At 34.9% G+C, this 26,742-nt stretch overlaps 1 protein-coding gene across 3 annotated transcripts in view; it reads right to left on the reverse strand.

The window, feature by feature from the left end:
* Spag16 (sperm associated antigen 16) overlaps nt 1-26,742 on the reverse strand; it is a 782,336-nt gene that overhangs the window by 398,230 nt on the left and 357,364 nt on the right. For all 3 annotated transcript variants that reach the window (XM_070027619.1, XM_070027799.1, XM_070027711.1), the window contains one exon: nt 4,888-5,073. In XM_070027619.1, coding sequence (XP_069883720.1) covers nt 4,888-5,073 — 186 coding nt within the window. The remainder of the gene's footprint in view (nt 1-4,887; nt 5,074-26,742) is intronic.

Here is a 26,742-nt window from a genome sequence, read left to right on the forward strand (position 1 = left end):
TCTTCCTTCCACAAATCATAAGTTAGAAATTCCACGTGGATTTTTGTCTCCAAAATATATTGTCTCCAATATATATATATAATCATCTTATTACTATAATTGTTCCCATATTGGCTCAAATTTTCTCCTTTTCTATTGGATTATTACATGGTTTCCCAACTGGTCTTCCTACTTTTTCCTTTTATCCTATTATTTGAGCCATGCCATTGTCTATTTTCACTTCAGTTATTTTTTGGATATGACCTCACATTTTTCCCTGGGTCTAGCCTTGGAACTTGATTTTCTTATTACAGCCTTCTGCAGAGCTGAGGTCATGGGTATGCACCACAACACTTGGACATAGTTGAAAATTCTGCTCAATCCCTTCCAGTAAGTATCTCCTTTTGTTGGAGATAAAGGTCAAAGTCATTGACATGCGTTGCTAGAACATTATATGCACACATTCATCTGATTGCTTTAATTCCAGTCACAATGACCTCGTCCATCGTGAGTCACCTGAGTCCTGCTTCCACCATTGAAGCTCTGAAGAGCTAGGGAGATTCTCCTCTCAGGCTTCTGCTTGGCTGCCCTCAGTTTACTGACAGAATCCAAAGTCAATTTCACTTTTTTATTTAAGATTGCAATCCCTTCCTTTCTGTCTTCAAAGCCTTATTTTTTCCCCTGCCACATTTATCATTGCTATTTATTATATACAATCATTTACTACTATTCATTTGGTTTAATTTTACCTCTGCATAAAATGTCATTTATATTTTCTATTTTGCCCAGTGTTATAACAAGCTTGTGCTCCATCTGCATTTCATGGATCAAAAACAAACCAACTTGTGAGGCCACTTTTCATTATGTATATGTCATCAGCATAACAACCAGCAATAAGCTGTCATTAGTAAATATGGTCACTGCTACTATACAGTGAAATCCTTTGTGGTCTTTTTTTCCTTTTCCTTCCTTCCTTCCTTCCTTCCTTCCTTCCTTCCTTCCTTCCTTCCTTCCTTCCTTCCTTCCTTCCTTTCTTCCCTCCCTCCTTCCTTCCTTCCTTCCTTCCTTCCTTCCTTCCTTCCTTCCTTTCTTACTTCCTTTTGTTTTGTAATTTTTGTTGGTCATGAGGCTTGAACTCAGGGCCTGGGCACTCTCGGTGAGCATTCATTCTCAAGGCTAGCACTCTATCACATTGAACCACAGTTCCACTTCTGGTTTTCTGGTAGTTAATTGGAGATAAGAGTCTCACAGACTTTCCTACCTGGGCAGGCTTTAAACCACAATCCTCAAATCTCAGTCTCTTGAGTAGTTAGAATTGTAGGCATGAGCCCCAGGTGCTTGGCTTCTTGGTGTTTTTAAAATATTTAAATCACATCATCATTAATGAACCAGAGTTCTACCAATGTAGACACATAAATACTATAGCTTCATGTTTTCTTACAACTTTCAACTACTTTTTGGACATTAATCTATATGTGTACAAGTCATTCAAATAGAAAATATGGTTATTGGGCTGGGAAGGTGGCTCAGTGGTAGAGCGCTTGCCTTGCATGCTCAAGACCCTGGGTTCGATTCCTCAGTACCACATAAGCAAAAAGAAAAAAGCCGGAAGTGGTGCTGTGGCTCAAGTGGTAGAGTGCTAGCCTTGAGCTGAAGAGCTGAGGGACAGCGTCCAGGCCCAGAGTTCAGGCCCCACGACCGGACCCCCCCCAAAAAAATATGGTTATTTTATAGGCTCCACCAGTATTGGAGTAGAAATTAAGGGTAATAGGCAAGAAAGGCCAAAGTAATAATAATATATATATATATATATATATATATATATATATATATATATATATATATATGAGAGCAGGAAAGCCATATATTATCAGCACAGAATTTTTAGCATCATCCATTTGAAAAATTTTGGGGACAGTTTAAGATTTGTCTTAATTGACTTACAAATATGCCATGAGATGAAAACATGTCACTGAAGAGCATTCACAGTAGACCTATGTTAGACTGGCAGGCTAAAATGCCGTGACTAATAGGCTGGAAATAAAATGTCTTAAACAAAATGGATGTTTATTTCCCATTTCTGGGTAGCTCAGAGAAGGTTGGAGACTCCCTGACCTGAAATGGGGACTGTGGCTGGCTTGCTATCAAGCTTGTTGACAGTTGCTATCATTTAAGATAACTGGCATCTGAGCTACCGTGGCCAGTTATTGATACCTCATGCTGCCATAGAAACAACACGGAGGTGGTGTTATTATTCTAACTTCTTGTGTGTATTGAACTTAAGCTGGCAGATCCACATTTGACAAACAAGGAGGCTGAACAGTACCATTTAGACAGACAGCCAAATTCCCAACTAGGGCGAAAGGAGAAGCAGGTTCTAGCGAAGAGCTTGTCAGTCTGCCACAGCCTCTTTTCCGTCAAAAACTAAAATCGTTGCCACCCTTTTTCACCCATGGAGAGTACTCACTGTCTTCTTTTCCCTACTCCCAGAAGGGACAATGCAAGATCCCATTTCATTACTCCGTCTAGCTTATAGGCGATGAGCTCTGGGCAGTACACAATCCATTCAGATCTGTTATGGAATATTGATAACCATCTAAAGAAAATCATGTGTTCTGTTCCCTGCTATCACTACCATAAGCACAGTAGCAGTGTTGGCCAAAAAGAATAATTTCTCTCCAAACTACAATATAGAAAGTCAAAAAATGGGCAACATCTATCCATCTGTGTGTTGATAATCCACAAGGACTGAGCCCCTGGGCAGGGGTCCTGAGTAACTTAGAGCCATCACACGGAAGAGAGAGCTTTGATTGAAACATGGTTGCTCCAGACAGGAATGCCTTTGCTCTCTGTGTTCAGTGGTGTCTATTTTGTTCCACGGTCAATTCTGATATCCTCAATGGTCATATCTAACATAGGAAGTGGATTCTATTTCCTACTTAGAACTAAAAGTCCATGTCCTTTGCTGTAAAATAGGGGACTCCGAATTCTCTTACAGTTTGAGTCAAGTAACTACAAAAAGAGACTTAGGAATTTTTGTACTCAATACAATTCTCTAAAAAATTTAGTACATCTTTAATGCATATGCTTCCAAGCATGGAAATGTAGTAGATATTATAGATATTACAATATCTTTGTCCTGATCATTTTTTCTTTCTCCACAAAATCTCTGATATTTGTCAAAATAATACATTTAGATAAGTGGACAGCAAATTGATATCTCATCTTTACAGGCTCAAAGCTGTCCCTCCTTTATCTTCTATCCTCATTGCAAACCAATTCATATTCTCTCCTCTCTCTTACTCTTATTCTCTCTTTCACTTTCTCTTTCTTGCCCTCTTTCTGTCTTTATGTTCAAGTGATTCTGGATTTGAATTTGCAGCTTTATGTCTTGCTCAGAAAATGCTTTGCCCCTTGAGCCAAACCTCAGTGCTTTCTACTTTTAGTTATTTTCAGAGATGTAGTGATCAGAAGATTGACAAATGACTTACAGTTTCTTAGATGAAACAAGTAGAATGTTTGCTAGTTACTTAACTTACCTTTTTTTTTAATTGTGAAAATACCATGCAGAGGCGTTACAATTACATGATCAAGATAATGAGTAAATTTCTCATCAAGCATTGTTGCCTCTTCCTTTGTTTCCCCTTCCCATCCCTTCCCTTCCTCCCCGCACCTACCCTCGCCTCCCCCTCCCCACCCCCCGCCAAAGTTGTAAAGTTTGTTTTTCAACATAACATCTTGTACATCTCATTGTTGTAATGGGTCCACCTGTATCCATATTTAAACAATTTGTTTTTTCTCTTCCCCTCCACAAATTATACCAACATTAAATACAGTGAAAACAGGAGTTATACCGTGGGGCAGGGACATACAAAGCATCAAAAAATCATCTTATGAATATGTTAGAAACAGTAGCAAGCAAGAAAAAACATTTGAGTCCTTAACTTGGGGTTCATTTCACCTAACATCAACTTATCTAACCTTTTCTGCTTATCTCAAATTATTGCAAATAAGGGAAAGCATGGGACTTATGTTTCTTTGGGCCTGACTTACTTCCCTTAATATAATGTTTTCCACGTCTTTCCATTTCCCAACAAATGACAATGTCATTCCTTGTTGTATCCTATTTGTATACATAATAGATTGTAGTGAGCTTCATATATATATATATATATATGCATATGTATATGAGACAGGAATTTGAATATTTATTGTAAACATAATGGATTTAGCTATCTGAATTAAGATCAAAATGTACAGTACACCTTCCTCATCCACAAAAATGATAAAACAGGTGATATTGATCAAGACTCACTGTATTCATATACTGTTTTGAATGGCATCTCCTTTTTACATAAAGATAAAAAATAAGATTAAAATTATTTGACTTGGAACACATATACAATAAATTGCATTATTTTTTGAAATTTGTGAATTTCTGAGAAGCATTTAATTAGGAAACAGAATGATCAAAATTAAGCATAAATCAAATAATTATTTTCATCACACCCATGTCTATTAAACTAAATTCCACAGTGGACCCATGGAAAGCACAGTGGGAATTATGCCTTTAAACTGTGTTCTTTAAAGGAAGCATTTGTTTTTATTCTGTTGAAGACAAACAGCTTCTCAGTGAAGCAATGCTAATCTTATTACACAGGCTTGATCTGGCTGCCTATTTTTTAAAAGGAATTATTATATCAACAAAGATTAATGGAGTTAGAAATGGATTTCACTAAGATTATATAAGTAGCTCTCTACAAATTTTATCAATGAATAATTTCTTTATAATGTTTCCCAGTGGTAGCACTGAAGGAGAAAAAGCAGCATTACTCATATACATACAGACAAAGAGGCAGACCGACAGATATAGCAACAAGAGTCAGCTCATGTTTAAAGAACTCTTACCTGTTAACATCCCAGATTTTACTCGTCATATCCAATGAAGCAGAAGCCACAAAATTGCCACAGGAGTGCCATGTGCATGACCACACTGCATGGCTGTGTCCTTCCAAGGTCAAAATGCAATTGCCTTTAGATAGGTCCCATAATTTCACAGTTGTGTCACCACTTGAAGTAGCCAACTTGTTTTCACTGTTTGCAATAACACAAAAAAACAAGAAAATTTGTTTAAAGCTTAATTCATAATTTTTTTTACAAATAGTTGTATTCTATGAATTAAGTATGGATATGAGTTTGTTTGGTTTTTGCTTTTAGGGACAAACCTAAATATTTTAAACTAATGATCTTATTTGGATTGATGCATTTTCTTACTTGGGTTATTCAAGCAGTGAATGAAATTGACTGATTTGTCTAGATTACTCTAAATTCATTAAACTCATTCTATAAGTCCACAAACTATGAATTTTCTCTTGTATTTCTCTTCTATTTCTTAAGATTACATGTTAGGCATTGTATGAAATGTGATCTCAGAGTCAAGAAAATAAGTGATGGTTGCTGGCGTATGTTTACACTAGTTAAAAGGTCCAAGGGTCTATGTTGGGATAATGAAGAAGGCAGAGAATTGAGAGTGAGATGGCCTATGGGCAGCATCATGAAAATGAAAGAGAACTGGACTGCTGCGTGGTTAAGGATGTCACTGCATTTTCCATTTAGATGGCAAAGACACATGTAGAAAGCAGCATCTTTCCAATAGTGAAAACCAAGGCTAATTTAAGAAATGAGTGGCTGTCAACATGAAGAAACAGATATTTTGGCAGAAGATCAGCTTGCAAAAAATTTCACTTTCATCATCAACTAGCCATCCTCTGCACATGCACTTCTATTTCTCCCCACAATTAACTTTCCCCCAAGGAATGTTAATGAACCACTTCCCCTTGTCCCTAAATTGGGATTTGGGCAGAGGAATATGTTTTCCTTTTCCCCTATTTGCTTCTTCTACATCACGCTTTATGATTGTCCAAATGCGTACTCAGTAACAACTTCAGAATGAACAAGTGCATGAATGTATAAAAACAGGAGTGATTTGTACTAGAAATGGAGAACAAAAAGTCCCTAGTAATCTCTAAAACTAGGATCAGGTAAAGTGCTTCCTTATTCTTAGATTTGCTTCTTTTTATGCTGGGAGAAATTAAATTTTCCAGTTGCATAGGAGAAACAAACTCTAGGGAGGGTTAACAGTGCTACAGCAAGGATAAATTACAGTCAAATATATTCTCATTAATGTTAGAAAGAAATGACCTATGTCAGTGGCTCACACTTGAGTTTGTAGCTACTCAGGAGGCTAAAATCTGAAGATTCTGGTCCAAAGCCATCCTGGACAGGAGAGTTTGTGAGACTGTTATCTGCAATTAAGCACCAAAAAGTAGAAGTGGAGCTATGGCCCAAGTAGCAGAATGTCATCCTTGAGTGGGAAAGCTATGAGATAGATTCCAGGCCATAAATTCAAGCTCCAGTACCAACACACACACACACACACACACACACACACACACACACACACACAAATAATAACAATTTTAATTCTCAAATTATCATAGTTGAGATGCAATATGAGGATAAGTCCTTCATCTCTAGAAAATTAAAGGTCCTCTCTAATACAATCATCAGTTATGTTTGCCATTCAGAATTTTAGCTTTTAAAATTGAGTACCAAACACTTCATTTTTAGAAAGTCCAAGCAAATATTGACAGGTATTGCACTGAATTTGTAGACAGCCTTGGGAAGTATTGCCATTTTCACAATGTTGATCCTTCCAATCGAGGAGCATGGGAGGTTTTTCCACTTTCTAAGCTCTGTTTTGATTTCCTTTTTCAGGTTTTTAAAGTTTTCATCATAGAGGTCCTTCACTTCTTTGGTTAAGTTAATTCCTAGGTATTTTATTTTTTGTGGGGTTATTACGAATGGAGTTGCTTTCCCGATTTCAGCCATGCTTTTCTCATACAGAAAAGCCATTGATTTTTGAGGGTTAATGTTATACTCTGTTACTTTGCCAAAGTTTTGAATCAGCCTGAGTAATTTGGGAGTAGAGTCCATGGGATTTTTTAAATACAAGATCATGTCATCTGCAAAGAGGGAGAGTTTTACTTCAGCTTTCCCTATTTGGATCCCTTTTATGTTTGCAACTTGTCTTATTGCTGTAGCAAGACATTCTAATACTAAATTGAAGAGAAGTGGAGAGAGTGAACATCCTTGTCTCATTCCTGAGTTAAGAGGAAATGGCTTTAGTTTTTCACCATTAAGTATATTGCTGGCTGTAGGTTTGTCATATACAGCCTTTATTGTATTGAGGAATGTTCCTTGGATTCCTAATTTATCAAGAACCTTCATCATAAATGGTGTTGGATTTTGTCAAATGCTTTTCTGCATCTATTGATAGCCATGTGGTTCTAGGAAAAACTCTAGGTCTCCTTGGCCAAAATTTTCTTAATACAGACCCAGAACCACAACAAATCAAATTGAGGTTGGACAAATGGGATTGCATGGAATTGCAGAGCAAAGAACAAAGCTAGCAAGATCAAAAGAAAGCCCACGGATTGGGAGAAGATCTTCAGTAGCCATACAACGGACAAGGGTCTCATATTTAAAATATACCTGGAACTCAAAAAATTAAGTCCCCCAACAACAAATCCTCAAAGAAACAACTGCCCAATAAATAAGTAGACTAAAGACTTAAAGAGAAACTTCTCTGAAGAGGAAAGGATGGCCAATAGACACATGAAGAAATGCTCAACCTCCCTAGCCATAAAAGAAATGCAAATCAAAACAACATTGAGGTACTACTTTACCCCAGTTAGAATGACTATAATCAAGAACTCTAATAACAACAGATGCTGGAGGGGAAGTGGACAGAAGGGAACCGTACTGCATTGTTGGTGGAAGTGTAAACTTGTTCAACCACTTTGGAAAGCAGTAGGGAGGTTCCTCAAAAGACTCCACATAGAGCTCCCCTATGACCCAGCAATCCCATTTTTGGGCATTTACCCAATTGTTCACAAACAAGACCATACTAAAACTACCAGCACAACTATGTTTATTGCAGCATTATTTACCATAGCTAAGATATGGAACCAACCCAGATGCCCCTCAGTAGATGAATGGATCAAGAAAATGTGGTATATATATACAATGGAATTATATGCCTCCATCAGTAAGAATGATATTGCTCCATTTGTTAGGAAATGGAAAGACTTGGAAAAAATTACATTAAGTGAAGTAAGCTAGGCCCAAAGAAACATAGGTCCCATGGTTGCCCTTCTTTGCAATAACTAGTATATGTCTGAGACAAGCAGAAATGGTCAGATAAGTTGATGTTAGAAAAAATGAACCCCAAGATAAGGACTCAAATGTTTTTTTCTTTCTTGCTATTGTTTCTAACATATTCATAAGATGATTTCTTTGTTGCTTTGTATGTCCCTCCCCCATGGTATAACCCCTGTTTTCACTGTATTTGATGTTGGTATAATTCGTGGAGGGGAAAGGAAAAAAAAAATTGTTTAAATAGGGATACAGGTGGACCCATTGCAACAATGAGATGTACAAGACGTTATGTCAAAAAATGAACTTTACAACTTTGGTAGGGGAGGGGGGTAAACGTGGATGGGGCAGGTGAGGAGAGATGAGAAGGGATGGGAAGGGAAGAAAGGAGGAGGCAACAATGCTTGATCAGAAATGTACTCATTACCTTGCTCATGTAATTGTAACCCCTCTGTACAGTATTTTCACAATTAAAAGAATAAAAATAAATTTAAAAAATCCAAGCAAATTAAAACAAAAAAGATTAGTTGTATCTTTTTCTCAGATCTATGTTTCTGATGAGTTGGAAGAGTATTAATGATGAAAATCTTAGTCTATATTAACAATACTTCGGGGAGAATAATGGAAGGGGTGACATTGCTAAACATGCATTGTATCCATAACTTGACTTATGGAATTAGAATCTATTTGTACAACTAATTAATCATAAAAATGTTAAGCGATATTTAATATATAAATGTATATTTTAACATCTACTCATGATCACAAAAATTACTATTGATGTATTTCTGCATATGGTTGGACATTTTGAACAATTCTAAACCATGTGTCTGCAAGAGAAACAAAAGTCAGCATTAGAAAAACTACATCTGGAATGAACTATTTCTTTATGAGTATAATAAACTGATGCTTAGTTCATAACAAAGATAAACTCTATTGGCATAAATTTTAGTATATTAAGATTATAACTCAGGAGTATAATAAACTCACCTAAGTCCAAAATAAATATGATATGAATTTCTAAAGATCTTTTGATGTGATTTGCATTTCAAAAACATGACTACAAATAAGAAAAAAGTTAAATGGTACAATGAGAGATCAGCAAAACCCAAAATGTTTCTTTGCAAAATTTAATAAATAAATTTATACTAAGGATGAAAAAAATTTCTGCCCCATCTAACAAGGCAGATAGGAAAGAGATTTCAATAACTATAAATAATATTCTTTTCATTGAATTTTTATTTTACTACCAAGTAGATTTTTTCATATAAATTGTACACTAACAGTTTTTTAGTTATTTTTAATTAGTTAATAAACAAATATTTATTTTTTGTTTTTAACTTATGATATAGTAAGAATAATTAAATATAACCTCTAAACTGTATATTTTTGATAAAGGGATAACTTGATAAAGGGATTCACAAGAGGTAACTTAACCAGAACCTTGTATATTTGGTCAATTATCAGTATAAAGTTTCTGTTTGGGTTTTTGTCTTTCTAACTGTAGTCTTTTTTTTGTCTTTTTTCTTTTTGGTACTGCGGATCAAACTCAGCTGTCACACTTCTTACACAAGTGCTTTGCCACCTAGCTCCATCCCAGCACAGAATAATGTTTCTGGGAAACTATTCTGCATTAACATTTAAGTTTGAATAAAATTTGAATAAAATAGATCTATATTGCCTATCATGCCTATAAGCTTCATCCAAGCAGTGGAAGGCCTCAAGAGAAAAAGAAGTTTCTCCAAGAAAGAAAGGATTCTACCTTCTAATTTGTCTCCAGATTCAAATTGTGATATCACATGTCGATTCTTCCTTGGGACCACACACACACACACACACACACACACACACACACACACACACACACACACACACACACACACACACACACACACACACACACACACACACTATAGATGAATACAGACTCTCAGGTCTCAAGTGTAAGTGAGGCCACAGAGAAACTTCTGAATGTTCTCTGTTACATTTAATCTGCAGGTAAACATAACGTAGTTGAAGTATTGCATATAGCTGCAAAAATTAGAAAACACTCAAAAAGTATAACAGTAGCAAGAATAAATACGAAGACGTCACACAAGGCATAGTAAAGAGCAATGGAAATCAATTAAATATAGCCACATAAGACCAGGCATTGGTGACTCATCCTGTAATCCTAGCTACTCAAGAAACTGAGATCTAAGGATCACAGTTCGAAGCCAGACCAAGCAGGAAGGTTCTTGAGACTCTTAATTCCAGTTAACCACCTAAAAACTAGAAATGGAACTGTGGCTCAAAGTGGTAGAGCACTTGACTTGAGCGAAAAGGCTCAGGGATAGCACCACGACCTTGAGTTTAAGCCCCAGGACTGACAAATAAATAGTTTATAAAGATATTACATTGATGGAAAAATAAATCTTGATTGTAGCATAGTTTCTAAAATATTTTAATATTTCAATGTAAGATATATTCAAATATAAACATATGCGAACACATGCATGAGAGTTTTTCTAATCTTAACACTACCTAAGTTTATTTTTAACTGAGAATTTCCATTTTAATTAAAAATGTGTAGCAAATTTAATGTATGTACATATACAGAAAAACCTAAAAAATTACATGCTGAAGTACAACACAGCCAAACATTTGAATACTAGCTTGTAAAAGGTGAGCACATTTCTTTGCTCCATTCTAATGAATTCTGTTTTTCATGAAAAGCAAACTCTGTAGACTGTTCATGTACAATAATCACCAAAAGAATAACAACATAAAACAAAACCCTGTACTAGCTTACCACTCTCAGTGCTCTGAAAAGAAATCATGAAGGCTTGGCTGGGTTTTTTTTTGAGTGATTGAGTTGTAATTTTTTATTTTGTCTTTATTTTTATATTCTATTGTTACTGTAAAGGTGATGTACAGTACACAAGTTGGCGGATGCTGAAAGGCGTGACATTAATCAAGACCCATTGTAGTCATTAATTTGTTAACTAGCAACTTCTTTGTACAATTAAAGTTAATTTTAAACAATAATTTTACAAAAACAAGATGATAATATTCAACATGCTCAGGCTTACTCATTACTTTGAGCTTCTATGTAGAGGAGAGGGTTGAGAAAATAAAAATGGACAAATTATATCTACTGATTAGCTTGTATTACAAACTGTTTCAACTTTCAAGTTTTAACACGGAACACACTTGTTTCCTTTTGCACATGGTTTGGACATCAGCTGGGCAGCAGCTTCAGCGTGGTGTGGCTGGGGAGGGGAGGGAAGCTTCGCTTCCTAGGGGAGTTCTGCTGGGAAATTCCAGTCTTACTCAAGTGCTTTCTGAGGCTGTGTGGTGGTCACCATGGGCACACATTCCATCTGCCTAGTTGATATTGGCAGACATCCTATTGGTTAAGATATGTTAAATGAGATAGCAAAAACATCTAAGTGGAAAAATATATTATTAGTAAATGGGAAATATTAGAAAAAAGTACTTGAATACTAATCTAATTTACCATAATAATTTTGTGGTAGCTACGGTCTGGATTTCTCTGGTATTTTTTATGATTTGTATATTACATATGTATCACATGTTTATTTACATTGCATATATTTTATGATAAAATTGAATATAGACCTGAACCAGGAAAAGGCAAAATAATACCACTAAAAGAGCTTAAAGCTTATAATGTTAGATTTGTTGGCTTTCCTCACTTAATCTGGATATATGTCACTATTCACAGCATCTATCTACCAAAGTATTTGATCTCATTTCTTTTCTAGAATAAAATTAAGAAGAATATTGAAGTGCACATTTAATTAATTGATGTCTGAAATATCTTAATAAACTCTGGCAGCAAAGAGAAATCAGGAAGGCAAAGTAACATTGCTAATCACAAAGTATTTCAATACTATTATTTTCATTAAAACTGTGGTAATTTGTCAGGAAAAACATTATGGGTTGCAAAAATTATTAGTTATTTCATCAGCCTATGACATCCAGAAGAGTATGCTGCATACTAGTTATACATGCTGTGTGTTAAGTGCATATTCAAATGGTTCCAGCTCTCCAAAAGTGGCTTTCAAATCTTCATAAAACTTTGTATTATATTTTTCTTGGTAATTATTTCTGCTCTCTAATTTCACTGCTAGTAGGCTATTTCCCTCACGTCTCTCAATCCCATCCTGTCGTCCTAGAGAGAATACTGCCAGGTGAAAAAGTGTTCTTTACCCTTCTCCAACACCAAGTGCAATGGATAAATTATATTAACTTTGTCACACAAACTCATATTTTACAGTAAGTAAATATCACTTTTGAAATACTTTATTTTTCCCTTCATTGTTCTAATGCTTTCATGATGACCACCGATCCTCAGAACCTTTGTGTAAACTTTGCATTGAGGTTTTGCTTTTCGTTGCTAAAGCTAGAAACTTCTTTTAAGTCCTCAAACACAGAATAAGAAAATAAAAAGGAGAATGGAATGTGGAGCTCATATTTCATTCTGGAGACAGTACCTCCAGACCCAGGCTTTCTCTGACCTGGCTCTGAAATGAGTGCTTTTTGTAGAATGAATGTATTCCACGCCCTCCAAAGTCACCTGAATCCATGGTTTGCGTATGTTCAATTCTACTTTTATCTCAGGATTTCATCATTCACACAAAGAAATGCAGGGGGTTGCCAAGCATGTCTGATTCTGTCTTCAAATTTTGGTGTACATGGTGTTTTATTCCTGACTTTATTTCTGTTTTAATTGAAGTTGGGTAGCATCAACCCTTCATGAGTCACCTACTGTCCACAACACAGCTCACATAGTATCCTATAACTTGTATGCTTCTTTCATTCACAGTTATACAGAGATGCAGAGGTAGTTTACATTTTCTCTTGATTTGTGTCCAAGTATGAGATCTTATTTCTATTTCTATCTCTATGCTGTGTATTAAACCTTAAAGTTCATGTAGAGTAGAGAACAGAAATTTCCCATTTATAGGCAATTAGTGAAAGGACCATATATATGTTGTTCAGTGTAGGGCAAACTGTTGATTTGGTGGCATGAATGATATATTCAGTTAGGAAAGAGAGATTTCAGTTGGAAATATAATCTGTGAATTAAAGTTATATGAATCACAAATTTAAGATTGTATGTAGGTAGTTTTTGTAAGATTGAGGTATTTAGTTTAGTGGTGATACAGTTGTTTGGCATGCATTAAGGCCTGTATTCAATCCCTAGAATTGCAAAAGAAGAAAAAAGTTCATGTTTCATTACATGTTGGTATAAAAGTTCATGAAAATGTAGTATTATAAAACTACTAATACAGTTGTTTTCATTCTGTTTTATCGTTTGTATTGATATGTATGTTTAGGTTGTAGATACAAAATAACTTAAGATGATAGTGACCTGACTATAATTTATGCAAAGATCAAGAATAATGGAATTAATTAATTAACCTGGAAATAAAATAGAATATGTCCTAGAAATTTAAAATGTCCTAGGAATTAAGTCAACCTTAATTGGGATTCATTGCTCATTGAGATTTTATTGCATTATATATGCTTCTGAATATTTGCTATGTTACTATTAACATACACATATCAAATAGACATATGAATATGACATTAAAATTGATTAGTCTTGAAAAACATAACCTTGGCTATTCAGAACATTTTGACATACATGTCTGGTTAAAATCTGTTTTTTTAACTTTTCTTGTTAAGTTTCTATACTTATCTCACATTTTGTCTAAAATATTATTTTCAGGCCATAATTAAGGTATTTTTAGATACATCAAGACTACTACACTTGAGGCTTTCTTGCTTTTACAAATATATTGAAGTTCTTTTTTATCTTTATTGTAAAGGTTATGAACCTGGCAATTATAGTTACATAAGTAAGGTAATGAGTACATTTCTTTTTAAATACTGTTACCCCTTTCCTAATTTTCTCCTGTTTACCCCACCTTACTCCCATCTCCCCAAAGTTTTATACTTCATTTCCAACATAGTGTCTAGTGAGTATCATTGTTACATTACTTCACCCTTTATCCTGCTGTTTCTGTGATTCTCTTTCCATTCCACAGATCGGATAAACTTATATATGAGACAAAGGGTACAGGGGCTGGGAAGGTGGCTCAGTGGTAGAGCACTTGCCTTGCATGCATGAGGCCCTGGGTTCGATTCCTTAGCACCACATAAGCAGAAAAAAAAAAGCCGGAAGTGGCACTGTGGCTCAAGTGGTAGAGCGCTAGCCTTGAGCTGAAGAGCTGAGGGACAGCACCCAGGCCCAGAGTTCAGGCCCCATGACCGGACCCAAAAAAGACAAAGGGTACAGAAAACTAAAACAGAAAAAATAGAAATAACTGCATACAAGACATAATAAGAACCTCTTGTTTCCAATTCTTGGAGTTCATTTTGATACATTCATTTTATATGGTTTTATGTACTTAATTATTGAGTTATTTTGATTCCCTGCTAAGACATAGACATAGTCTAGTTATTACAAATGAGGGAAACCATGCAACTACTTTGAAAATAACTAATTCTATATATGAAACTTCACCAAAGAATAAAACCAGTGTTTAACTGATTATATGATACCTTTATTTCAAAAAATTCTTAAATGAGCTTTATTATTCATTCCACAAAACTCAAGTAGGACCTACTATGATACATGCAGAATGGAGCCCTGATGCTAGTGAAATAGTATTACACGAAGAACAAAGCTCTTGTGGCTATATTCTGCTGAAGAGAAAAACAAACTAATGAGGTAAATCAATCAGTAAGGTTGTTTTAGCAGCATTTAATATAGTCCCATTAGTAGGCCAAACTCCAAAACCGTTATAACCAGTAGCTCCCAAATTGCCTTTCTTGATAATATCCTTAGCATTCTTCAAGGCTTTCGAAAAAACACTTAGAGAATGAAGTGTATGCAGGTCACTGGTGGCTCATGTCTGTAATCCTGGCTACTCAGGAAGCTGAGATCTGAAAATCATGGCTGGAAGCCATCCATCCTTGACAGAAATGTCTATGAGACTCTTATTTCCAATTCACCAGCATAAATACAAAAGTAGAGCTCTGGCTCAAAAATGGTAGAATATTATGGTAGAACATTAGCTTTGAGTGAAAAGTTAAGGGACCGTGCCTATGCCCTGAATTCAAGCCCCAACACACACACACACACACACACACACACACACACACACACACACACACACACACACACACACACACACACACACACACACACACACTATATTTATGCTATTCCTCTCCTCAGAACTCTCTCCAGCAGTGTCTCATCTTTCAAAGTAAAAGTTAAGACTTTAATGATAAAATAAAAAGCTAACGGATTCATACACCACACAATTAGCATGTACTCCTATTGCTCATATTCTCCTTTCTGGGATGTGCTTTCCCAACCAAGAGCAGGATCCCTTTCAACTAATTGCAAGTTCCCTCCCTTTACTCAGGGCTGTAGGGACACATTAGGGAAGGTTAAGTTGTGATCTCACCTCTGACACTTTGCCCTTTCTGAAAACATCTTTGTTTTATTTTTAGTAATAGTTATCCCTATTAACTTACTATTAATTCTACTGCTTCCCCTTGATTTTCATCGTTCTCATGCTCTTCCATTTCTCTAAGATTGGGTTTTAACCTAGTTCTTAATTCTTTGGCATATACAAAGATAATGAATGCCTTTAAGTCAGATTCCATCCCTGCTCTAAACTCAGTTATTAAAGATGAATATTTTTAAATGAAATCTTTAGTCCCACCATCTTGCAGAGTTAAAATCACCATTTCCTCAGGCCTAGATAGTAAATACCCAGATCTTACCCTTCCTTCTTACAAAACTCTGGTAAATCCCTCATTTTCTTTTTTTCTGCTTATGTGGTGCTGAGGAATCGAACCCAGGGCCTCATGCATGCAAGGCAAGCGCTCTACCACTGAGCCACCTTCCCAGCCCTAAATCCCTCATTTTCACTCAGTGCAGGACCAGCTTCTTTTTCACAGGCACAGCCCGACATAAAGCTCTCTACTTCCAAGCTCCTTGTCTGTTTCCTAGGCTGTGCTCACATGGTTTATAAGGCAGGGAAGCCACTAATTAAGAATGTACTTTTTTCCATGTGCATGGGATTTCGCTACTCCACCTTAGATTTGGGTTATATAACAATGGCAAATTTTATGACTCCACTTCTCTGTTTCTTAGGTATCCTTCAACCTGATATGTCCTATTATGCTAACATGTATTTTTGTATATACTTTTATTGTAAAGATACTGTCCAGAGGGGTTACAGTTACATGAATAAGGTAATGAGTACATTTTTTATGTAGCATTGTTACCTCCTCCTTTGTTTTTCCCCTACCATCCCTTCCATCCCACCTCCCCAACTCCTCCCTCTTCCCACCCTCGAAGTTGAAAAGTTTGTTTTCAACATAGTGTCTTGCACATCTCATTATTACAATGAGTCATCCTATATTCTTATTTAAGCATTTTGTTATTTCCCTTTCCCTCCTCAAATTAGAAAAATGTATATACATGTACTTTTAAATCCATATTGATTCAATTCCTTTTGAAAATTTGCCATTTATCAGAGATGCAAAAGATATGCAGAATATAAAGTATTCATATTCCTTTAAATGTTTAATTTGTACCTCATGGTTTAAATTCTAATAGCTGAAATGTTGTATATTCACAGAAGATCACGTAATTGCTATTGCTAGATTACCTATGGTATTGTAACTCTACTCTGTTACAAGGGAAATTACAAGGTACAAATCTATATGTATTGAGTACATTTCTTGTCTTGTAACTATAAACCCTCTGTACACCTTGACAATTAAATTAAATTAAAAAAATAAAAATCTCTATATATTGTCTAAATGTTATTATTGAGGCAATTCTTTAACACTATATATTACATTTTAGGTATCATATAGCTTTAATGTGGACCCAATGGTGAAACTCTACCAGCCTTTCTAGAAGCACCTGTTGATTTTCTTGATATGGTTAGCATATAATATTATATTATTTATAACATATTATTACATTACCTTATTATAATGAGTGTAATATTCATAATATTACATTCTCATATATTACATGTTATAATATTACATTATCTTATTGACATGAAAATTATGTAACTAAGAAGATTTCCTTTGTTCCAGCAGGTAGAAATTTTAGAGAATAAATATTTTGGTTTCATTAATTAGTGAATATAAAGTCTTCATTTAATAGACAAGATTTAGGACAGATTTTTTTTCAGTTTTTGTATAGTGAAAATATTGTACAGAGGGTTTAAAATCACATAGGCAAGATAATGAATACATTTCTTTTTTGTTGTTGTTGTTGTTTTGTCGGTTGTGGGGCTTGAACTCTGGGCCTGGGTGCTGTCCCTCAGCTCTTCAGCTCAAGGAGAGCGCTCTACCACTTGAGCTACAGCACCACTTTCGGTTTTCTGGTGGTTTATTGGAGATAGGAGTCTCACGGTCTCCCCTGCCCAGGCTGGCTTTGAACCGCGATCCTCAGATCTCAGCCTCCTGAGTAGCTAGGATTACGGCGTGAGGCACCAGCGCCCGGCTTGAATACATTTCTTATCAAGCATTGTTGCCTCCTCCTTTGTTTCCCCTTAGCATCCCATCCTTCCCCCCCCCACACCCAACCCAACCCTCCTCCTCCCCCCATCAAAGTTGTAAAGTTCGTTTTGACATAACGACTTGTACATTTCATTGTTGCAATGGGTCCACCTGAATCCCTACTTAAACAATTTGTTTTTTCCCTTCCCCTCCACAAATTATACCGACATCAAATACAGTGAAAGTAGGGGTTATACCGTGGGGTGGGGGACAGACAAAGCAACAAAGAAATCATCTTATAAATGTGTTAGAAAAAATCGCATGAAATGAAAAAAACATTTGAATACATATCTTAGGGTTCATTTCCCTAACATCAACTTATCTGACCTCTTTTTGCTTGACTCAGACATATACTAGATATTGCAAAGAAAGGAAAGCATGGGACCTATGTTTCTTTGGTCCTGGCTTACTTCAAGTCTTTCCATTTCCTAACAAATGGGGCAATGTCATTCTTTCTGATGGAGGCATAGAATTCCATTGTGTATATATACCACATTTTCTTGATCCATTCATCTACTGAGGGACGTCTGGGTTGGTTCCATACCTTAGCTATGGTAAATAATGCTGTAATAAACATAGTCGTGCTGGTAGCTTTAGTATGGTCTTGTTTGTGAATATTTGGGTAAATGCCCAAAAGTGGGATTGCCGGGTCATAGGGGAGCTCTATGTGGAGTCTTTTGAGGAACCTCCATACTACTTTCCAAAGTGGTTGAACAAGTTTACACTTCCACCAACAATGCCGTAAGATTCCCTTCTGTCCATATCCCCTTCAGCATCTGTTGTTATTAGAGTTCTTGATTCTAGCCATTCTAACTAGGGTGAGGTGGTATCTCAATGTTGTTTTGATTTGCATTTCTTTTATGACTAGGGAGGTTGAGCATTTCTTCATGTGTCTATTGGCCATCCTTCTTTCCTCTCCAGCGAAGTTTCTCTTTAAGTCTTTAGCCCACTTATTTATTGGGCAGTTGTTTCTTTGAAGATTTGTTGTTGGGGGATTTAATTTTTTTAGTTCCAGGTATATTTTAGATATGAGACCCTTGTCAGTTGTATGTCCGTTGTATAGTAAAAATGTTCTCCCAATCCGTGGGCTTTCTATTGATCTTGCTAGCTATGTCCTTTTTCATGCAGAAGCTCTGCAATTTCATGCAATCCCATTTGAAGATTTAGGACAGATTAGAAGCATTGTGTGTGTTGACTTTTGTCTTCATCTTTTTTTTCCCCTTTGGTGGGTGATGGGGCTTGAACTCCAGGCCTTGGCACTGCACCTAAGTTCTTTTGCTCAAGGCTAGCACTCTGCCACTTTGAGTCATTTTGCCACTTCTAGTTTTCTGGTGGTTAACTGGAAAGAATAGTCTTACAGTTTTTCCTGCCCAGGTTGGCTTTGAACCATGATTTCAGATCTCAGCCTCCTGAATACCTATGATTACATGTGTGAGTCAGTAGAACTCAGCTATCTTAACCTTTTTTACCTAACTTATTTTTCAATTGAAGTACTTCTCAAAAAAAAACATAATTCATTCAAATGTCACAAATTCTTAAGTAAAATTAATAATGTTAGATATAACTTAAAATTCACAAATTGTACTATGTTCTAGGTGGAAGAAATATACACTTCTCTCAAGGACTTCATGGTTGTTATGTAAACATATAACCATTATTATTTTCCTGAGTATTTTATAAATGAAAAGACAGGATATGAAAAATGGGTCAAGGGTAGTCACGAAGGCTTTATAAGGTGAACACATTTTAACAAATCCTGTGCACATGAGCAAGTGTTCACAATGCAAACACAGAGTAAAAAGAATAAGAGCTCAGCATGAAATAAAATTTGGCATATTCATAGATTTTAAAGTATTTAAGTAAAAAAAAGTAATGGAATATTAGATCAAACAGTCAAGCAACAGTCAGTAACACAAGGTTTTTCATGCAGTCCTGTGGAATTTGTATCTGTAGGCCAGGAGTAAAGGTTAGAGGGTATAGGAATTTCTGGTAAGGAAATGAGATATAAATTTTAGTATGATAACTCTGGGGCCATGATGAAGACTAGGCTGTTGCATAGAACATAGACCAGAAACTGTGGTTGAAAACTAAGACAATTTCTAATCTCAACTTGCACTTAATTATTGAACCAAATTATGGTGATATCAGTGCTTTACTTAATCACTGTCATTCCCATATTTGGGTAAATATTCAGAGCCTCAAGATGGGGTCCCAATCTCACATTTGTCTTTCCACTAAAGAAGTTTTCCAAATCTAAGCTGGAAAGAGTCAAATGTGCCCTTCTCCAATGAAAAAGTCTTCCCATGAGTGTTTTTCTTCTATATCTTCTTTGACCTCTGAGCTGAGTTAGTAAAAAAAATCCTGAATTGCAGAATTTTTCAATGTGCTCTTTTCTGACTTTCCTGAGTAAGTGATAACCAAAATATGTGAAAGTGATGATACTGACTTCAATTCTTAGCAGGATTGATTTTGACAATATATTATATAGGTCAACAAAGTTGAGATATATTTTCCATCACAAGTAACCGAAACTGAATGTGGACTGGGACATTTTCTTAGCCTCTGGTTTCAGTTACTGCAAGAAGCCACATTAAGACAGAAAAAGCACTGTTTGTCACAAGCTTGCCAAAGTTCTTAATGAAATTAGAGAGAATACTTTCCATATTATTATTATTATTATCTGTGCCATCTGTAAGGTTGCATGAGAGAAAATTCCATTGTGTTTTTGAAAATCATTCAGTATGGGACTCCTATGTCTTTGTGAACTACAAATGATAAAGCCAAAGAGCAACCATGTTTTAATAAAATTTGATTTGTTTCCATAATTGATGGTATCATAATGACAATTTGGATACTTTGTAAACTAGCTTGCTGAAAATCCATTCCCATGTCTCATAATTCTAGCATCTCAACTTAGGAATCTTGTTTAAATCTATCTTATCACACATCCCTAATAACTTCTACAAAGTGTTTGTTTTATAATAATAAAATATACATAATCCCTATTGGAAAATCTAGTATTAGAATATTTAGCTCACTAGCATCTCTGTTCACAATCTTCCTTTCGTTGAGATGATTCGTTCCTATACATATACATATATGTATGCAAATCTTCAACTTATCTGCCAAAAATTTCACAAGCACTACAACATTCTGTTGATTTTTCTCTAAGAAAAAACCTCTTCCTCCAGTAAGTCAGTAGCAGTAGAGAGGAGCTCAACAAGCTTCCCACAATCATCATTTCTGTAGTTATCTGAACTTACCAAGACTTAGTAGGTCAGACATACCTCAGCAGCAAGACCATGCATGGATTAGATGACCATTTGCATGGAAATTCCACCTATTATCTGACTGTAAATTCTTCACCATATGTCTTATAAGTAAATAAAATTCCTTAACTAAATTAAAGCTAGTACTTAATAGCTCTTAAGTGATCTGCAAATTAGATAAACTAGAACATTAGCAGAGTCGAACTCATATTCTAATGACATTTTTATGATAGGAATGCTTTGATGCTCATAAACATAGTTAGTTTTCTATATTCTCATCTGTAAAGGGAGAAAAGAACTTGCTTTTGAGGATTTTCCAATCTCCTTCAGTTCAAAGTGTCATAATGACAAAGTGTCATAATTTGTGTTCTGAACCCCTGAATTATTAAGATAATAATTACCAACATATACAAAGAAATAAAACATTCCTGCTATTATCAAAATAATAGGTACAAGTCATTTCAAATTGCTATTAATGATAAAATCACTGCCTTTTTAATGAAGATATAAGAAATAATAACTGATATAATTTTGATTCCATTACCTACCATTGAAACTTCTCTGATTTCTAATAGATTATTTGCTAGTAACAGATCTATTTTCTGTGGTTTATACACATTTATTCAGTCCTTAAGCCATAAACAATATTTTCGTGTTACAGATAAATACTTAAAAGCTCTCAGAAATATAATAAGATTGCTGAAAGGAAAATGTCACTTGCTAATCTGACCTTTCTGAGTTGACATGATAGTATTTCTATTTATACGTTATGTTTCTATGTTCAGAGTTTTCTCTCATCACCCTATGGATATTTAGCAATGCCACTAAATCATTATCTTAGAACTTTCCTGAAAGGTATCATGTTCACAAAAAGCAGACAACGTTTATAAGGCCTGAAATAGTTTAATTGGTTTAAAGAAGGTCAATTTATGGTCAGTTATTGGTTTATTAAAATGAACTTTCAAGAAGATAACTATAAAAAAGTACTTATTAACATCAACGCTTCATTCATTTATATGTAGTAGAACCCTTCACACTACAAAATTATTCCGTATTCCTTGACAATTTCTTTTTCCAAGTACTAGCATAGAAAATTTAGAACATATTAAACACTCCATATAACACAGTATTATATCTGGACAGTGGAACATAAATCGTTAAAATATTATGATGTCCCAGGGGCAATTTTGTCACTGTTTCTTACCTGCTATATTTAATAGAGTACCTTACATAAGTACACAGTGGAATGCTAGTGGGAGGGAGCAAGAAGAGGGGGAGGGAGAGAGAAAAAGAGAAAGGAGCTCTTTCATGGGAGAATATTTTGCTGTAATCTCTACTGCTTCTCTTATCTTAAATATACCTATGTGGATAAAATATCTATTTCCCTGTTCAAGGAAATATATGACCAAAAGCCTGAGACATACTTAGTAGTTTATTAGTAATTATGTATGGAAATATTTCCTCTGAGATTGTCTCACTTTAATGTAAAGTGTTGAAAATATTTACGTTAATTTAGGCATCTTTTAGGGAAAAATCTTTCCTATACTGAGCAGGTGATTTGTTATGCAAAAATTTAAGGGCTATAAATGTGGCTACATTTTTTTTTGTCAGTGTAGGCCTGAACGTGGCCTGGGCGTTGTCCCTCAGCTCTAATTCAAGGCTAGCGCTCTACCACTTGAGTCACAGCAGCACATCCAGCTTTTTCTGCTTATGTGGTGCTGAGGAATCAAACCCAGGGCCTCATGCATGTGAGGCAAGCACTCTTGACCACTGAGCCACCTTCCCAGCCCCTGGCCTACACTCTTGAATACTTGTCTAGTAAGCACAAAACCCTGAATTTAAACTCAATAGTACCCAAAGAGAATCTTGTAATATAAAGTTAAAATGATTTCTTTATTTATATAGGTCATTTCGATTCGTTTTCCATGTGCAAATGGTTTCTTTTTTTATTTTCCCATGGTGTAATTTATTGGTATTTCAAACAGACTGCAAAGTGGCTCAAAAATTGGAACTATAGCATATGGAATCTGTAATACAACAACAGGGAAGATGGGGCCTCCTTGAGAACCACTCACAACTCTTTATAAACATTCTATGGAACTTTAAAATCAGCAAAGAACAAATATCCAATAGAAATACAGTATATCATCTTATGCCAGTCTTATTTGTAATATTACAATATCATGAAGTATATTTGATTTTGTTCTACACTTTCACTTCTATAGTACTATCACCTTCTTGTTGGAGGAAAGGATGAAACGTTTGATCCAAATCTGATTATATTTTGCAGTCTAGAGACAGAGAATAGCTGGTCCTTAATCTCAGCTTATATCACTGCATATATAAAAACAATATGCTATTAATATAGAAGGAACCAAGTAGGATACCTTTTATAACAAAGTATAAACAGTATTTTACAAACTATTTGCCTTGGAAACATATTTGTTTCCCATTGCATCACTGTTAAACTTGAGACAGTTTTAATAGCAATTGCTACTTTTCCCATGACTGACTTTCATATGTATATACGGTGTCTAGATTTATTTACAGACTATTATTTTTCTATAAAAAAATCAGAAAGCATTAGAGTGGAATTTCTTATCTAAAGAGAATAAAACAATAAGATGCTCAAGAATTTCTTCTTGTTTCCACAAAGCAAGGATGGCTGTCACTGTATTTGATTCTGGGGCCCTGTATCGTGTATATACGTCTTTCTAATTTGGGGAGGGAAAGGGAAATAACAAAATGATGAAATAAGGATACAGGATGACCTTCATTAAATATAAGTTTTCATTTTCAAAATTACATAACACATAAAACATTTGAAGCCCTTAACATGTCTATCTGAGAAATATTATTTCCTCAAAATAGAATTCAAACCACAGTTTGCTTTTATACAATTTAGCAAAAACTCCCATTAATAATTCATATTTATATACATTATGTATGTATAAATAAATGCATATCTATATATGTGTATTTGTAAATATATGTTCTAATAACTGAGAATAACGTTATCACATATATTATAGTATATAATACATTATCATATATTATGCAGTATTATTTATGTAACTGATCATATATTGTTTATGGCATATTATATATATGTATATATATATATCATACATTATATATAAGAAAATATGCCATAATATTTGTCAAAAGATTTAATAACTGTTTTCTTGATTTGTCAATAAATGTAAAATCTAAGTTGACTGCCATTTTCAGAACTACTTTACAATCAAACTTAGTTTTTAACTGTGACAATCACTTATATAACTTCTCAAAATTCCATATACATGACTGTGTTGAGGATAATTCTAAATAAATACCTGAGTGGTCTATTTGGTCATAATATACTCACAAATAGATTTCCTAAGAATTCCTAACTAGCTTATAATGACAGTCCTAAACTTTAAACAACTGCACTGAAGCTTTATAAATGCATGGAAAATATGGTTAAAATAACTTCTCAAAAGGAGATTTGATAAGACAAAACAGCATTTTTAAAATAATTTCCATGGAAAAATGAAGAACTCAGGGATCAACTTGAATTCTCTTAGTGGACGTGGCTAAGGAAAGTTTGTTGGGACATGAAATGGCTCATGATCATCTGCTGAAGAACATGTCATTTCATACATTTAAATGAATGCAGAATCTGCAGGTATCACTCATATTTCAGAGAAACACACCAGATGACAAGACTAGAAGAATCTTGTTTCTAGCTGTGGTATCAACAATCCAGAAAACTTCTATCAAAATATATTTGATTGAAAAGGTATAATGTTCACCACGGATGTCATGGCATTTGCCCCACATGACAGCATCCCTGAGGTTGGAGACTGGATAGGAAAGATGCTATGGTATGCCAGTGAGAGATCAGACATAGAAGATAAACTCAGTTAAAGCAAAGTTACAAGATACAAATATGAATAATTCAAAAAGAAGCATGGGTACAAGCAAAACAACAGAAACATCCATATTTTCTTTTCCTTCCAAAGAGCTTGAACGTGAAGTAAATTACCATTAGGATATTATTTAGTGATCATAAAATTAGACCAATTATGTTTTATTATACAAATTATTATGCATTATATTAAACCAATTAATTTCCAATTATTTTAACATATTATTTAGAATACGCTGATATAATCATGTCTGGAAGTTTAATGCAATGACAAATCTGTGGGGTTTTTGGTTCCATGGTCTTCATGAAGAATACATTTATTCTCATAAACATTTTCCACAGACAAATAATATTTACTTAGTAATGTTCCATTTGTACTTATCAATAATCACTTCCCAGTAAAAACCTCTCCAATTTCCATCAATAGTCTGATGGGAGATGACCTTAAGTACTTGATGATCAAAGCCATAAATTCTAGAGAAAATAACTTATAGAATTTTTTAAATCTAATAGGTGGTTATTTTCCTCTAAGAGGATGATCATGTTTTTGTACATCAGGAAATGTGGATCTAGTGCACTGAGAGATTTTTGTTTGTTTGTTTAATTTTGATTTTTTGGTTTTGTTTTTATGTTTTTATAAAGAGCTTATTATCTTTTATTTTTATTTTTAATATGTTTTAATTGTCAAGGTGATGTACAGAGGGGTTATAGTTAGATAAATAAGGTAATGAGTCAACCTTGTTGCCCCTTTCCTCAGCTTTCTACTACTTTCCCTCCCCGGCCCCAAGTTGTACAGATCATTTCCAACACATTGTCTTGGTTTACCACTGTTAGATGGGTTTCCCCCTTTTCCTTTGTCTCACCATTTTTTGGTTCCCCTTCCTTTCCCTAATTCAAATAAAGGTATATACAATATCAGGGCACCAAAATCAAATACAGTGACAACAGAGGATATACCATAGGGGGAAGAACATTTAAAAAAATCACATAGTACATTAAAAACAATGACCATATAAGATGATGTTAAGCCAAACGAACTCAAAGACATGGACATAAGAGGTTTTTCTTTATTTTGTTTTTGTGCCAATCCTGGCGGCTTGAAATCTGATCTGGGTTCTGTCTCTGAGCTTTTTTTGCTCAAGACTAATGCTTTATCACTTGAGCCACAGCTCCACATCTGGGTTTTGGGGCAGTTAATTGTTGGCAAGTCTCACAGGCTTTTCAGCCCTCACTGGCTTCAAACCACAATTCTCAGGTCTCAGTCTCTTAAGTATCTGGGATTACAAATGTGAGCCACCAGAGCCTGGCTCATTAAGAGGTATTAAGCCTGGAAAATATATGTCTAATATTAAAATTCATCAAAAGAAAATAAATTATTCTCATATGCCTTTAAATGAAGAACATCACTTTGTATGAAGTCAGTCCTTCAAAGTGCAGGGTTTCTCAGAGTATGATAATTCAATTAGATGGACACAAGTTCCTTTACTCTTCTCTAGCCAATTTACTAGCCAGCAAGGATTCAATATAAGTAAAACTTTATTTATATTTTACCTTCCCTCAAGAAAATTATGTTATGGCAGAAACTCATAATATGGTAACTTTAGTCTGCTACTTTGTTGTTATTTTACTACCACTCCTATTATTATTATTATTATTATTATTATTATTATTATTATTATTATTATTATTACCATTATTTTCTGTCCTGAGGATAGAACCCAGAACAGGCTAGGCAAGTACTCAGTACTCTAC

The sequence above is a fragment of the Dipodomys merriami genome, unplaced genomic scaffold (assembly GCF_024711535.1).
Source record: "Dipodomys merriami isolate MVZ:Mamm:240054 unplaced genomic scaffold, mDipMer1.0.p SCAF_1, whole genome shotgun sequence".
Classification (NCBI taxonomy): domain Eukaryota; kingdom Metazoa; phylum Chordata; class Mammalia; order Rodentia; family Heteromyidae; genus Dipodomys; species Dipodomys merriami.